Source organism: Saccopteryx leptura, chromosome 2 (genome assembly GCF_036850995.1).
Source record: "Saccopteryx leptura isolate mSacLep1 chromosome 2, mSacLep1_pri_phased_curated, whole genome shotgun sequence".
In the NCBI taxonomy this organism is placed as follows: domain Eukaryota; kingdom Metazoa; phylum Chordata; class Mammalia; order Chiroptera; family Emballonuridae; genus Saccopteryx; species Saccopteryx leptura.
The window spans coordinates 286,513,682-286,528,666 of NC_089504.1; the positions used below are offsets into that span (position 1 = coordinate 286,513,682).

A 14,985-nucleotide genomic window follows, 5' to 3' on the forward strand; every position below is an offset into this window, starting at 1 on the left:
AGAGCATCGTCCTGGCATACAGATGTCCTAGGTTCAATTCCCAGGCAAGGCACACATGAGAAGTGACCATCTGCTTTCCCCCACCCATTCTCTTTTCCCCTATTGCAGCTAGTGGCTTGATTGGTTCGGGCATTGACCCTAGGTACTGAGGATACCTTGATTGGTCTCAGCAGCAGCCCCAGGTGCTGCGAATAGCTCATTTGACTCAAACATCAGCCCCAGATCAGGTTGATGGGGGTTGCTGGGGATTGATGGATCCTGGTTGGTCCACATGCAGGAGTTCACTATCTCCTCTCCTCTCACTTAAAAAAAAAAAAGAGTATTGCTTTAACTTGCAGTTTTAATGAAGTAATGTTATTTGTAAAAGACTTTAGGATGATTTTTACATGTTTTTACCCTAAAATTGGAAGGATAGTTTTTCATGCTGAGACTAAGGGCTATTGGTATTAATAGTCTGGAACTTAAATCTCCTTTGTGTTCTGTTTTCTCAGGAAGAGCTGGGAACCTTTGCTCAAAGCTCCATTGCCCTTCACCATCAGTTCAACCCCAAATTTCAGACCTTGTTCCAACCCTGTAATCTGACAGGAGCCATGCAGCTCATTGAAGACTTCAACACACATGTCAGCATTGACTGGAGTCCTCGTAAAACTGTCAAGACGGGTAGGGTACAGATGTGTCCACTCCAAGTTTTTACCTGCAATGAGAAGTGAGGGTCTTAATACCATAGATAGTTTCCTAGGTATGGAAGAGACAGGTTATTTGTAATTTCTTCTCTTTTATCCTTCTTTGTACTCATTAAGTTCTAGAATTACATGGTATATTTGGGCTTAAGTAAGGGATGGAAGCAGTACATAGGACAGAGTAGTGAGGGATAGAGATGTAGGACTGTGCTAAAAATTGAACTTAAATAGATATGAGGGTAAGCATTAGGAGTGAGGTCAAAACAAACTGGGACCTGGGGAAAATGAAAGTCAAGGGGTGAAGGTGGGTTGGGTTTAGGTTTTTACTCTGTTCTTCATTAGGATCATTGTATTTCCCTTAACGGTTGTAATGGTATCTTCATTTTGAATGAATGTTGATTTGGGACAAGGCATAGATTAAAGATGTTGTCCATGCTGTCCATTTAGTAATTTAAAGAAATTTGCATTAGTTTAGTATTTTTTGAGAAAATACCTACTGTTCCCTTAAACCAAATGTTTGCTTCTTTATTATTAGTTTTTTATTATTTTTCAATTATAATTTATTTTTAATTTTTATTTTATTTTATTTTTTTTGTATTTTTTTGAAGTTGGAAACGGGGAGGCAGTCAGACAGACTCCCGCATGCGCCCCACCGGGATCCACCCGGCATGCCCACCAGAGGGTGACGCTCTGCCCCTCTGGGGCATTGCTCTGTTGCAATCAGAGCAATTCTAGCACCTGAGGCAGAGGCCACAGAGCCATCCTCAGCGCCCGGGCCAACTTTGCTCCAATGGAGCCTTGCTGCGGGAGGGGAAGAGAGAGACAGAGAGGAAGGAGAGGGGGAGGGGTAGAGAAGCAGATGGATGCTTCTCCTGTGTGCCCTGGCCGAGAATCGAACCTGGGACTCATGCACGCCAGGCTGACGCTCTACCACTGAGCCAACCGGCCAGGGCTATTTTTAATATTATTTTGTATTGGTTTCAGGTGTACAGTATAGTGCTTAGACAGTCATATACTTTGCAAATATTTGCTTCTGATTTGTTTTCTGGTTTAGCAGATTAGTCATGGTTGTTCTGGGTTTGGGTTTGTCTTTGGATTTGATTTTAATTTTTTTTTTTTTTTTTTTTTTTTTTTTTACAGAGACAGTGAGGGATAGATAGGGACAGACAGACAGGAATGAAGAGAGACGAGAATCATCAATCATCAGATTTCGTTGTGGCACTTTAGTTGTTCATTGATTGCTTTCTCATATATGCCTTGACCGTGGGGCTACAGCAGACCGAGTAACCCCTTGCTCAAGCCAGTGACCTTGGGTCCAAGCTGGTGAGCTTTGCTCAAACCAGATGATCCTGCGCTCAAGCTGGAGACCTTGGAGTCTCAAATCTGGGTCCTCCACATCCCAGTCTGAGGCTCTATTCACTGCGCCACTGCCTGGTCAGGCTGGATTTGATTTTAAATCCCTGACTCTTATAGTTAAGTTGAATATAGTTGAATTTATGTGTGTTAGGTCATAAATATTGATCTCAAACTACATTATTAACTATATGTTGGTACTGAAAATTTAATTTAACTCCACACTATAGGAATAACTTACATATATAGTATCCTGTGTTTTTCTTCTGGGGATAGAGAAACATTTATGAAGAAGTATGGATATATATAACTTATCTCTAGAAGGGCAGAAGTGTCTGGACTTAAGAGGCTTAGACAGCAGGAAGGAAATGAATGAGACTGTATCATCTTGTTCCCTTTATGTTTTTCTATTCCCAACCTCAAGAAGAAATCTGGGAGAACTTTTTTTTTTTTTTTTCTGGGAGAACTTTTTTTTTTTTGTTTAGCGAGAGCTAGAGACAGAGAGAGGGACAGACAGGCAGTAAGGGAGAGAGATGAGAAGTATCAATTCTTCATTGTGGCACCTTAGTTGGTTGTTCATTGCTTGCTTTCGCATATGTGCCTTGACGGGGGGCGAGAGAGCTCCAGCAGAGCAAGTGACCCCTTGCTCAAGCCAGTGATTTTGGGCTCAAGCCGCAACCATGAGGTTGTGTCTATGATCCTACACTCAAGCCAGCCACCCCATGCTCAAGCTGGTAAGCCCGCCCTCAAACCAGATGAGCCCGTATTCAAGCCGGCAACCACAGGGTTCGAACCTGTGTCCTCTGCGTCAAATCTAGGAGAACTTAAAGTTAACTAAGAATCAAATAAAATAAAATTTGAAGTACCAGATTTGTGAGGGAAATTAAAGAAGTTGGAATTTTATTCTGGGAGAAAGAAAGCATTGTTAAAGGTCACTTATCTTGCAAGGATTTGAAGGAAGAATGAAGTAAAAATATTTTGAGCATACACTGTGTACCAGATATTACTAGATACTTTGTGTTAATGTACTTAGTGTGTTAAATATTCTATATAAGAAAAAATATGAAAATCAACTTTTAAAAAAATGTTATTGATTTTAGAGAGAGTGTAAGGGTAGGGAGAGAGGAATATCAATCTGTTCCTGTATGTGCCCTGACCAGGGATTGAACCAGCAACCTCAGTGCTTTGGAACGATGCTCTAACTGAACTGTCCATCCAGAGCGAAAGTCAACTTTTAATTTTTTTTTATTTTATATTTTTTACAGAGACAGAGAGAGAGTCAGAGAGGGATAGATAGGGACAGACAGATAGGACGGATAGAGACGAGAAGCATCAATCATCAGTTTTTCGTTGCAACACCTTAGTTGTTCATTGATTGCTTTCTCATATGTGCCTTGACTGTGGGCCTTCAGCAGACTGAGTAACCCCTTGCTCAAGCCAGCAACGTTGGGTCCAAGCTGATGAGCTTTGCTCAAACCAGATGAGCCCACGCTCAATCTGGCGACCTTGGGGTCTCGAACCTGGGTCTTCCACATCCCGGTCTGACGCTCTATCCACTGCGCCCTCGCCTGGTCAGACAGGTCAACTTTTAATAACATGGGACTCCCTGAGAAAGTTGTGGAAACTTTTAGGAGGAGGGTGTGTGGGTTGGGAAGGCATCAAAATAGATACTAGGGGCAGTTCACTATGAATGCAAAAATACATTCAGAAGCTTTTGTGAAGCCCTCTTTGTTATAGACTTTAATTTATAGACTTTCATTTACTGTTCTTTTCTTACAGCCTGTAAATTTCCCTGTTTGCCAAAACAAGTGGCTTGGATCCTGGCCACAAGCAAGGTTTTCATGTATCCAGAGCTACTTCCAGTGTGTTCTTTGAAAGCAAAGAATCCCCAGGATAAGAATTCATTCACCAAGGCTGAGGACAAGTAAGGGTTTATGGGGGGGGAGCACAAAAGATCCTAAGAAGAAGATCTAGTTCTTTTATCTTGAGGAGCTTAAGGAAAATAAGGCATGTATAAGCATGGACACAAAAGACGAATAAAAGCACTGTTGATGGCTATAGTATTCTATAAAATGTGCTTGTTTTAGCATTGCCAAATACTGTTCTTTTTGAGGAATGACATGCACATTTCTCATACATTTTTTATTGTTTTTTTGTTTATTTTACAAGAGAGAGAGAGACAGGCAGGGAGAGAGATGAGAAGTATAAACTCATAGTTGAGGCACCTTAGTTGTTCATTGATTGCTTCTCATATGTGCCTTGACTGGGAGCTCCAGTGAGCAACCTTGGGTTTCAAAACAGTGACCTTTGGGCTCAAGCCAGTGACTGTGGAGTCATGTCTATGATCCCACTCTCAAGCTGGCAACCTTAGGGTTTCAAACCTAGGATCTGTGTCCCACTTCAATGCTCCATCCACTGCACCACCACTGATCAGGCAAATTGTATTTTGTCTTTTTTATTTATTGTAAAAAACAATCTTGCAATATGTAATATTAGAGGAAATTTTCCAAAAGAGAAATTTTTTTGGCCACTATCCTAACTACACCAAGATAATGATTTTTCTCTTTGAATTTCTCATATAATTTCTGGCAATTGAAATACAATTTTGTTTTGCTTATTTTTAACATAACATCTTCTTGAAATTGTTTATTTGCTGTAACATTCTTTTTTGTTGTGTGTGTATTATTGTCTTTTTTTAAAGATTTTATTTATTGATTTTACAGAGAGGAGAGAGTGGGGGAGGAGACAACAAGAAGTATACACTCATAGCTGCTTCTCTTGAGTTGTTCGTTGATTGCTTGTCGTATGTGTCTGGACGGGGCAAGCCCAGGGTTTTAGGCAGGTGACCTCAGCGTTCTGGTTTGATGTTCTTCAACTGTACCACCACAGGCCAGGCTGTATTATTGTCTTTTAAAGCAATATTTAATGGTCCTGTGATAGCTAAAATGCCACTTTTAACCCCTTTGTTGTTTTTCTGTTGTGAGTCTTCACTAAGGATCTTTGTAGAGCTTTTGAAAATCTTGAGTTTTGAACTTGGGAGCTCAGCCTTCTGAGCCTGACCTGTGGTGGCACAGTGGATACTTGATTGTGTACTCCTGATTGAGTCTTCTTCATAGTACTTATTAGCACTCAGTAAACATCTGAAGTTTTTTGTTGAGTAGCCATTAACTTATACAAGAATTGAATGTAGAAAAAGTGGATAAAAATGTGAAGTTAGTCTGGGGAGGTTTTTAAGAAGAATGAACTGTGAGGTGAGATTTCCTGTCCTTGCTCCTTTCTCAGTTTGTTAGCTTTAGGACTGAAGCACTTTGAAGGGACTGAGTTTCCTAAGCCTCTAATCAGCAAATACCTTCTAACTTGCAAGACTGCCCACCAACTGACAGTGAGAATCAAGAACCGCAGCATGAACAGAGCTCCTGACAACATCTTCAAAGTAAGTGTTTCCTGCACAATCCACAGAGGGATCTCTGGTGAGCAGCCTTTTCCCCCTTCTCAGTCTTGATGAAGAGAGGGATCTGTTATCTACAGCAAATTCCTTCCACCTGTGCACTAAAGTAATGGCCCTCTTGATTTACAGGGACATTGATCTGTATTTTCCTCTGGAGTATCATCATCTTCATCTGTTAGGGATGTTATTTCTCCTAAAATAAAATTGTTGAGTCTTAAAATATTTCTCAAATTCATGTTTCCCTTTTTGAAATAGAGGGTAGATAACACTCCACTTATTCTTTCTCCTTAACTCTTCGTATTAAGATATTTATATCAAAATTGGCCTGACCTGTGGTGGCGCAGTGGATAAAGCGTCAACCTGGAAATGCTGAGGTCACCGGTTCAAAACCCTGGGCTTGCCTGGTCAAGGCACATATGGGAGTTGATGCTTCCAGCTCCTCCCTACCTTCTCTCTCTGTCTCTCTCTCTCTCCCTTTCTCTCTCCTCTCTAAAATGAATAAATAAAATTTTTAAAAAAAGATATTGCCTGACCTGTGGTGGCGCAGTGGATAAAGCATCGACCTGGAAATCCTGAGGTCACCAGTTCGAAACCCTGGGCTTGCCTGGTCAAGGCACATATGGGAGTTGATGCTTCCAGCTCTTCCCCCCGTCTCTCTCTCTTCTCTGTCTCTCGCTCTCTGTCTCTCTCTTTCCCTCTCTCTCTCCTCTCTAAAATGAGTAAATAAAATAAAAATTTAAAAAAAATGTAAAAAAGATATTTATATCAAAATTGTAAAATATATACTTTAAAGAGGCAAATATATCGTTTAAATGGTTTAAGGAGTCAAATAGTTCTATGAAGCTTGTTCTGAAAAACAATGTTTTTATCCCTGTTTCCGTCTAACCAAGGTTATTTAATGTAGGTAATATACTTATAATTGATACCACTTGCTGTTTTGAATTTAGGCCTTACTTATTAAACTTTAAACTGTGAAGGTTGAAGCCTTAGCTTTCTTCACGTTTCCATAGTGCCGCCACAAACGTGTATCTGTGTCCCATAATTTTCTCACTAGATCACAGTTTTGGTTAGATGGTATTCAGGGTTTACATTATAAGCATTATGAAAATACTCCTCACACCTGAGCTATGTAGTGTATCATGATTACTTTGCTGTTCTTACTGAGCATTTTCTTTCTTGTGGAGTTAATAATTGAATTTTGGGGGAGTGGGTGGCACTTGGTTTTATTATGTATTTATTACCAGTTCAACATTAAAGTTTGCTTCAGTTTTATAAATTTCTTGTCAGTGTGTTCAAACATTTAAGGGTTCTCTCATTGCATCTTCCTGAAGAATCTTTTCCTGAGCCTTCTAATGCTATTCCACTTGAACTGTATTACTCTCGGCTTGCTGCTGTAGTCTTTTTGGACTTTTTCTTTACCATCATGCTGGGGATTTTTTTTTTTAGAGAGAGAGAGGGTCAGAGGGACAGACAGAGATAGAAAGGGATAGAGATGAGAAGCATCAACTCGTGGTTGCAGCACTTGAGTTGTTCATTGACTTCTTTCTCATACGTGTCTTGACCTGGAGGCTCCAAATGAGCCAGTGACCCTTGTTCAAGCCAGTGACTTTAGGCTCAGGCCAGCGACCATGGGGGTCATGTCTATGACCCCAAGCTCAAGCTGGTGAGCCCGCACTCAAGCCAGGCACCTCGGGGTTTCAAACCTGGGTCCTCTGCATTCCAGGTCGCCACTGCCTGGGCAGGCTATCCCACATCTTTTTTGCTTTACTTCATTGCTTCAGTGGAGCATATTCTAGTAGCATTCTGAGGAGCATGTCGTTAAAGAGAGTCAGATTGTTAAACTATATATATTTGGGTGTGGGTTGTACCAATGTCAGTTTCCTAGTTTTGCTATTGTACCAGATACCTGGTTTGTGTACATTGTTTCTGGTCTTATCAGAAATTTTTAAGGGCTTTGTTCCATTTTCTTTTAGTTTCTAGTGCTGGTGATTTAGAAGTTTGATGCAGTATTAACTTTGTTTAATGTGTTGATTTTAAGAGGTGGGTGAGGGGGTGAGAAGTAGTTGCTTTACTGTAGCTCTTCAATAGCTATTCATTGGTTGCTTGTCATACGTGCCATGACTGGGCAAACCCAGAATTTTGAGCCAGCAGCCTCAGTGTTCCAAGTCAGCGCTATCCAATGTGCCATCACAAGCCAGGCCAGCTTTGATTCTTTTTTCTTTTCTTTTCTTTTTTTTTTTTATTCAGTGAGAGAAGGGGAGGCAGAGAGACAGACTCCCACATGCACCCGGACCAGGATCCACTCAGCAAGCCCACTAGGGGTGCGATGCTCTGCCCATTGGGAGCATTGCTCTGTTGCTCAGCAACCGAGCTGTTCTTAGAACCTGAGGCAGAGGCCATAGAGCCATCCTCAGCGCCCAAGGCCAACTTGCTGCAGTCGCACCATGGCTGCAGAATGGGAAGAGAGAGAAGCAAGAGGGGGAGAGGTAGAGAAGCAGATGGTTGCTTCTCCTGTGTGCCTTGATCGGGAATTGAACCCAGGACATCCACATGCTGAGCCTACGCTCTACCACTGAGCAAAATGGCCTAGTTTTGACTCTTGAATTTTTGTGTGATACCTGTTTTTCTTCTTGTGGCAGCATGCAGGATTTTTTCTGTTCTTTCCTGTTCTAAAATTTTATAATATGTCTTAATATGGGTCTAGTTCATTAATTATGCGAGGCACTTGATAAACCTTACTTTGGAAGCTCTTGTGTTTCAGTATTGGTAAATTTTCTTGAATTGTGCATGGATGGTTTTCTCCCCTTCATTTGGTCTTTTCTCTCCACAGTATCCAGTAGTCAGATATCAGGCCTCTCAGACTAGTCCTCTTGTCTTGTCTTTCTTCTTTTTTACCATCACTTTGTCCTTTTTTTTTTTAGAGACAGGGAGAGAGATGCGGAGCATCAACTCGTAGTTGCGGCACCTTAGTTGTTCATTGATTGCTTCTCATATGTGCCTTGATGGGGGGGGGGGTCCAGCCAAGCCAGTGAGCCCTGCTCAAGCCAGCAATGTTTGGGCCTAAGCCAGTGACCATGGGGTCATGTCTATGATCCACGAGCAAGCTGGTGAGCTGTGCTCAAGTCAGATGAGCCCGTGCTTAAGCCAATGACCTCGAGGTTTGAACCTGGGTCCCAGATTGATGCTCTGTCCACTGCGCCACTGCCTGGTCAGGCCCCATCACTTTGTCTTTATGTTGTACCTTCTGGGATATTCAGCTTTTTCTTCTAACCCTTCTGCCAAGTTGAGTTCTTTATTTCTCACATTTAAATTTCCAAAAGCTTTTTGGTTCATCGAAATTTTTAAATAGTGAATGGCTGAGGGACTGTGGAAAATCAGGAGAGGTAGAAGGCTGGAGCTTTCTATATTTGTTCAGCATTGTACCCCTGCCCTCAGCTATGCCTGATAACAACCTCAGTCCAGAGGTCATCTTCTCTAGCAATGCTTCTGCCAGAGCAGGGGGAAGAGGCTATACCAAATGGCAGAGGGATTTGGGGGTCTCACTGCCTCTTCAACAGATTTAATCTGTCCTCTTTATCTTTACCTGTTTTTAGTTAGTAGGTATCTGGTGTCTTATCCTTTTGCCAGACCTTGACATAAATTTAGTTGTCTGTTAACTTTTGTCTACATGGGATTTGGTTTTATTTATTCTCCTATGTCAGTTACCATTCATTTATCTGATTTTTAGTTTTGAACATTCTGTTTCTGCTACCTTTTTCTCTCAGTCTATCTCTCCTTGTAGGTTTTTACCTCTAAAAAATTCCTTTTGGCCCTCGCCAGTTAGCTCAGTCAGTTAGAGCTTTGTCCCGAAATGACAAGGTTGCAGGTTCAATCCCCAGTTAGGGCACACACAGGAAGCAAGCAATGAATACACAACTGAGTGGAACAGGGAATGAATGCTTCCCTTCCCCCTTTCTTCTTCTTTCTGTCTCTCTAAAAATCAATCAATCAATTAAATAAAAATTAGGCCCAGTTGGTTGGAGTATTATTCGAAAGGCATAGGTTGCCTGTTCAATCCCTGATGAGAGTACATACAGGAACAACTCAATGTTCCTGTCTCTGTCTCCCTCTTTAAAAAAATAAAAGTCTATTCTATTGTTTTCATGAGGTCTCAAGGGAACAAAGGCAAATGGATGGTTTAAATCACCTGGTTTTTTTTTTTGGTGGTTTTTTTTTGTTTTTTTTCTTTTGCATTTCTCTGAAGCTGGAAACGGGGAGAGACAGTCAGACAGACTCCCGCATGCACCTGACCGGGATCCACCTGGCACGCCCACCAGGGGCGACGCTCTGCCCACCAGGGGGCGATGCTCTGCCCCTCCGGGGCGTCGCTCTGCCGCAACCAGAGGCACTCTAGCGCCTGGAGCAGAGGCCAAGGAGCCATCCCCAGCGCCCGGGCCATCTTTGCTCCAATGGAGCCTTGGCTGCGGGAGGGGAAGAGAGAGACAGAGAGGAAGGAGGGGGGTGGAGAAGCAAATGGGCGCTTCTCCTATGTGCCCTGGCCGGGAATCGAACCCGGGTCCCCCGCACGCCAGGCCGACGCTCTACCGCTGAGCCAACCGGCCAGGGCCTAAAGCACCTGTTTTAACAGTAAGTTTCTCCTTAACTTATTTTTAAGTATTAATTTTTAGAGAGGGGAGTGAGAGACAGTGAGAAAGGCAGTGGGGGGGGGCAGGAGGAGCAGAAAGCATCAACTCATAGCTGCTTCTTATACGTATATGCCTTGACCAGGCAAGCCCAGGGTTTTGAACCAGGGACCTCAGCATTCCAGGTTGATGTTTTATCCACTGTGCCACCACAGGTCAGGCACTCTCCTTAACTCTTAAATCTGTGAAAGTGTGGATTTTATTTCCACAAAGACCTCGAATTGTCTCCCAGTTGGCTATCCAACAGATACTTTTCTGCTCTTATCCTAGTAAACTTTGCAATTGATACCATTGCTCACGCTTTCCTTCTTTAAACTCCGTATTTTCTTATCTTCTGTGATAGCAGGACTCTACCTCAGGATGCTCCTTCATGAACTCTTCTTCCCCTGTTCTACCCTTAATGTTAATGCTCCACAGGAAATTCACAGTGTGTGGCCTCATCTAAATCCATGATTTTTTTGGTATTATCTATCTCCTCGTGATTTCCAAACCTTTATCTTTGGTCCAATTCTCTCTTAATCTCTAGTTTAATGTACCCAACTATTTAAAGGCATTCTTAATTTGGTTGCCTTACTGACATGTTAAATTGAATTTATGGCTCTCCCTCTGTACCCTCCAGTTGTGCCATTGTCACCACCAACAAGCAGTAAACTCTCCTCCCACAACTTTCTGCTTCTGTGATACGACTTTTTGTATGACATTACTGTCTCAGTCCGTAAACCTAGCGGTTGTTCTCGATACTCCCTGCTGGATCACTACCTGCCATGTCATCACACCCTCAGTTTTCTTACTGTATTTCCTATTCTGTTGCCCACTACCTTAGTCCAGGCCTTTGTTACACCTAAATTAATGCAAGGCCCTGGCCGGTTCGCTCAGCGGAAGAGTGTCAGCCCGGCGTATGGAAGTCCCAGGTTTGATTCCCAGTCAGGGCACACAGGAGAAGCACCCATCTATTTCTCTACCCCTCCCCCTCTCCTTCCTCTCTGTCTCTCTCTTCCCCTCCCACAACCAAGGCTCCATTGGAGAAAAGTTTGCCCAGATGCTGAAGATGGCTCCATGGCCTCTGACTCAGGCACTAGAATAGGTCCTGCCGCAATGGAGCATTGCCCCAGGTGGGCAGAAAGCATCGCCCCCTGGTGGGCATGCCTGGTGGATCCCAGTCGGGCACATGCAGAAGTCTGTCAGACTGCCTCCCTGCTTATAGCTTTATAAGAACACGAAATTAATTAATTAATGCAGTAGTTTTCTATATGGTCTTTCTACTTTTGTCTCCATTTATTCTGTTCTTCACATTGCTGCCATAGTCATCTCTGTCTTGTCCTTAAGGGAAGTGTTCTGACTGCTTGCATGGCACAGAAGGCCTAACCTGCCTATCTCTGACGTGTCTTCTGCACTTTCTCCACATTCCTTTATTGCAGTGGTAGTCAACCTGGGCCCTACTACCCACTAGTGGGCATTCCAGCTTTCATGGTGGGTGGTAGTGGAGCAACCAAAGTATAAATAAAAAGATAGATTTAACTATAGTAAGTTGTTTTATAAAGATTTATTTTGCCAAACAGTGAAAACCCGACATAAAGTACTTGGTAAGTAATTATTTATATATGCTTTAACTTGCTGTAACTCTGCTTTATAAATTTTATAAAGTAAAGTTATTTCCCTACTTTATAAATCACCATTACTGTGGAACCAGTGAATGGTTAGAAAATTTTACTACTAACAGAGATACAAAAGTGGACGGTGGGTATAAAAAGATTGACTACCCCTGCTTTATTATAACCAGACCAGTCTCTTTTTGGTTCTTTAAACATGTTCATGATTTTCATTTTTTCTTTCTTCTTTCTTTCTCTTTTTCTTTCTTTCTTTCTCTCTCTCTCTCTCTCTCTCTCTCTCTCTCTCTCTCTCTTTCTCCTTCCTTCCTTCCTTCCTTCCTTCCTTCCTTCCTTCCTTCCTTCCTTCCTTCCTTCCTTCCTTCCTTCCTCCCTTCCAGTCAGGGAGGCAGACAAACTCCCACATGTGCCCCAACCTGGATCCACCCAGCAAGCCACCTATGAGGTAATACTCTGCCCATCTGGGGCCACTGCGCCATTGCTCAGGAAACCAAGCTATATTAGCGCCTGAGGCGAGGCCATGGAGCCATCCTCTGCACCAGGGCCAACTTGCTTGAACCGTTCAAGCCATGTTTGCAGAAGGGGAAGAGAGAGAGAGAGAGAGAAAAGGTGAGAAGGGGGACGGGGAGGAGTAGAAGCAGGTGGTCACTTCTCCTGTGTGCCCTGACCTGGAATCAAACTTGGGACTTCCACACACCAAGTCGATGCTCTACCGCTGAGCTAAGGAGCCAGGGCCATAACATGTTCCTGTTTTGAACATATGGTATACTCTGCCCTCCCCAGTCTCATGTAGCAAACTCTGTTTCATTAAGATTCATCCAGCCTGATGTCTGGTGGCGCAGTGGATAAAGTGTCAACCTGGAAAACTGAGGTTGCTGGTTCGAAACCCCGCATTTTCCTGGTCAAGGCACATATGGGAGTTGATGCTTCCTGCTCCTCCCTCCTTCTCTTGCTCTCTCTCTTTCTTGCACTATCTTGCTCTATAAAATGAATAAAGTCTTAAAAAATATTTAAAAAAAAATCTATACTAGTTGCACCTGCTCCAGAGAAATCTTTATTGTTCAAATTTGAGTTTTTTGTAATTTTTTTTGTATGCATCTTTGTACTTTTTACATGAAATTAATGGTCAATTAATGATCTACTTGAATGTTTCTCCCACTAATCTATAAGCTCCCTGAGAGCAGGAACAGCTTTTCTTATTTGTATGTGCCTGGCACATAAAAGGCATTCAATAAATGTTGAATGAAGGAATGCTTTTTGGCAGTATAAGTTCAATTTCCCTCTTCATTTCCACTTAAAGCCCAACTGGCTCCAGCTGGGTAGTTTAGCTGGTTAGAGCATTTTCCTGATCAGCCAAAGGTTTCAGTTTTGATTCCCAGTCAAGGCACATACAAGAATCAATTGATGAATGCATAAATAGGTGAAGCAATGTTTCTCTCCCCCCCCCCCCCCGTCCCTCTCTCTCCCTCCTTTCCTTCATTCCTTCTGTCCCTCTTTCTTCCTTCTTTTCTCTCTAAAATCAATATATAAATTTAAAAATTGGGGAAAAAATCAACTTCCTGGCCCGTGGCAGCACAGTGAATAAACCATTGACCTGAAACACTTGAGTTTGCTGGTTTGAAACCCTGGGCTTGCCTGGCAAGGTCTATACAACAAGCAATGAACAATTAAAGTAAAGCAACTATGTATCTGTGAGTTGATACTTCCCACTCTCACCATCCCCCTCTATAAAATCAATAAATAAAATCTTTTTTTTTTCCCTGAAGTGAGAAGCAGGGAGGCAGAGAGACAGGCTCCCGCATGTGCCCGACTGGGATCTACCCGGGAAGCCCACTATGGGGCATTGCTCCGCCCATTTGGGGCATTGCAACCGGAGCCATTTTAGCACCTGAGGCAGAGGTCATGGAGCCATCCTCAGCGCTTGGGCCAACTTTGCTCCAGTGGAGCCTTGGCTGTGGAAGGGGAGGAGAGAGATAGAAAGGAGAGGGGGAGGGGTAGAGAAGCAGATGGGCACTTCTCCTGTGTGCCTTGACTGGGAATTGAACTTGGGACTTTCACACGCCGAGCCAATGCTCTACTGCTGAGCCAACCGACCAGGGCACAATAAATAAAATCTTAAAGGAATAAAAAACACACAAAACCATCTCGGTCACTTTGTTCTTTCCCTTCCCTGCCAGTGTTCCTCGCACCATTATTTGCTTAAAAAGGAAGCTTCCATGTGTCCAGGATGAGGGTTAAGGCACCATCATTGCAGCTGTTTTACAGGTGCAAATTTTAAATGAGATTTATCTGTCCATCAGCTTTCTTTTTCTGTGCCCTAAACTTTTCTGCTCTTGGTAACCGTAATGGAGATTATAAGTTGAAAGATATTGAGTCCTGGCCAGACAGCTTGGTTGGTTAGAGTGTCATCCTGATTGATGCAGAAACATTATGTGTTCGATCCCTGGTTGGGTCACATACAGGAACAGATTCATGTTTCTGTCTCTCTTCCTCTCTCTCTAAAATCAATAAATAAAGTTTAAATAAATAAAATTTTTTTAAAAGATACTAAGTAATTGTAAATTAAAAATTTTTTTTTTCTATTGATTTGGGAGGGAGAGAGGGGAAGGGATAGAGAGAGAAGCATCAAGTCATTGTTTCATTTAGTTATTTAATTTAGCTGTATACTCATTGATTGCTTCTCATGTGTGCGCTGACCAGTGGCCAAACCCACTGGCATGCTGGGTGGACACTTTATCCACTAAGCAACCCAGCCAGGGCCTGTAAAATCTTTATTAATTAGAGATTACCATGATTTGAAATGAAGAAGCATTCAACATATGCTGTTTATGTATCGTGAAAGAAATGTTACTTATGCTTTATTTCTTCATGCTTAGTTTTATAAGAAGACCAAACAGCTGCCTATTTTAGGAAAGTGCTGTGAAGATATTCAGCCACATCAGTGGAAACCACCTGTAGAAAGGGAAGAACACCGGCTTCCATTCTGGTTAAAGGTAAGCCCTCCTCAAAGTAGGCCAGAGGCAGAAGTCACTAAAAACCTGGCAGAAACCTCAGGGTTACTTTATACCTCTAATGCTTTAGTTGTTGAAGTAGGACTTAAGAAATCTTCCTTGCCTTGTCTGGATGGCTTTGTTGGTTAGAGCATCGTCCGATATGGAAAGACACGAAGTTTGCCAGTTCCACCCTTCATCTGGGCACACACAAAAAATACATTG

The 14,985-nt window shown here is 42.5% G+C and overlaps 1 protein-coding gene across 6 annotated transcripts in view; it reads left to right on the plus strand.

Moving 5' to 3' along the window:
- Positions 1-14,985, plus strand: part of GON4L (gon-4 like) — a 105,878-nt gene that overhangs the window by 69,975 nt on the left and 20,918 nt on the right. For all 6 annotated transcript variants that reach the window (XM_066362234.1, XM_066362233.1, XM_066362236.1 and 3 more), the window contains 4 exons: positions 492-660; positions 3,813-3,957; positions 5,316-5,466; positions 14,647-14,763. In XM_066362234.1, coding sequence (XP_066218331.1) covers positions 492-660; positions 3,813-3,957; positions 5,316-5,466; positions 14,647-14,763 — 582 coding nt within the window. The remainder of the gene's footprint in view (positions 1-491; positions 661-3,812; positions 3,958-5,315; positions 5,467-14,646; positions 14,764-14,985) is intronic.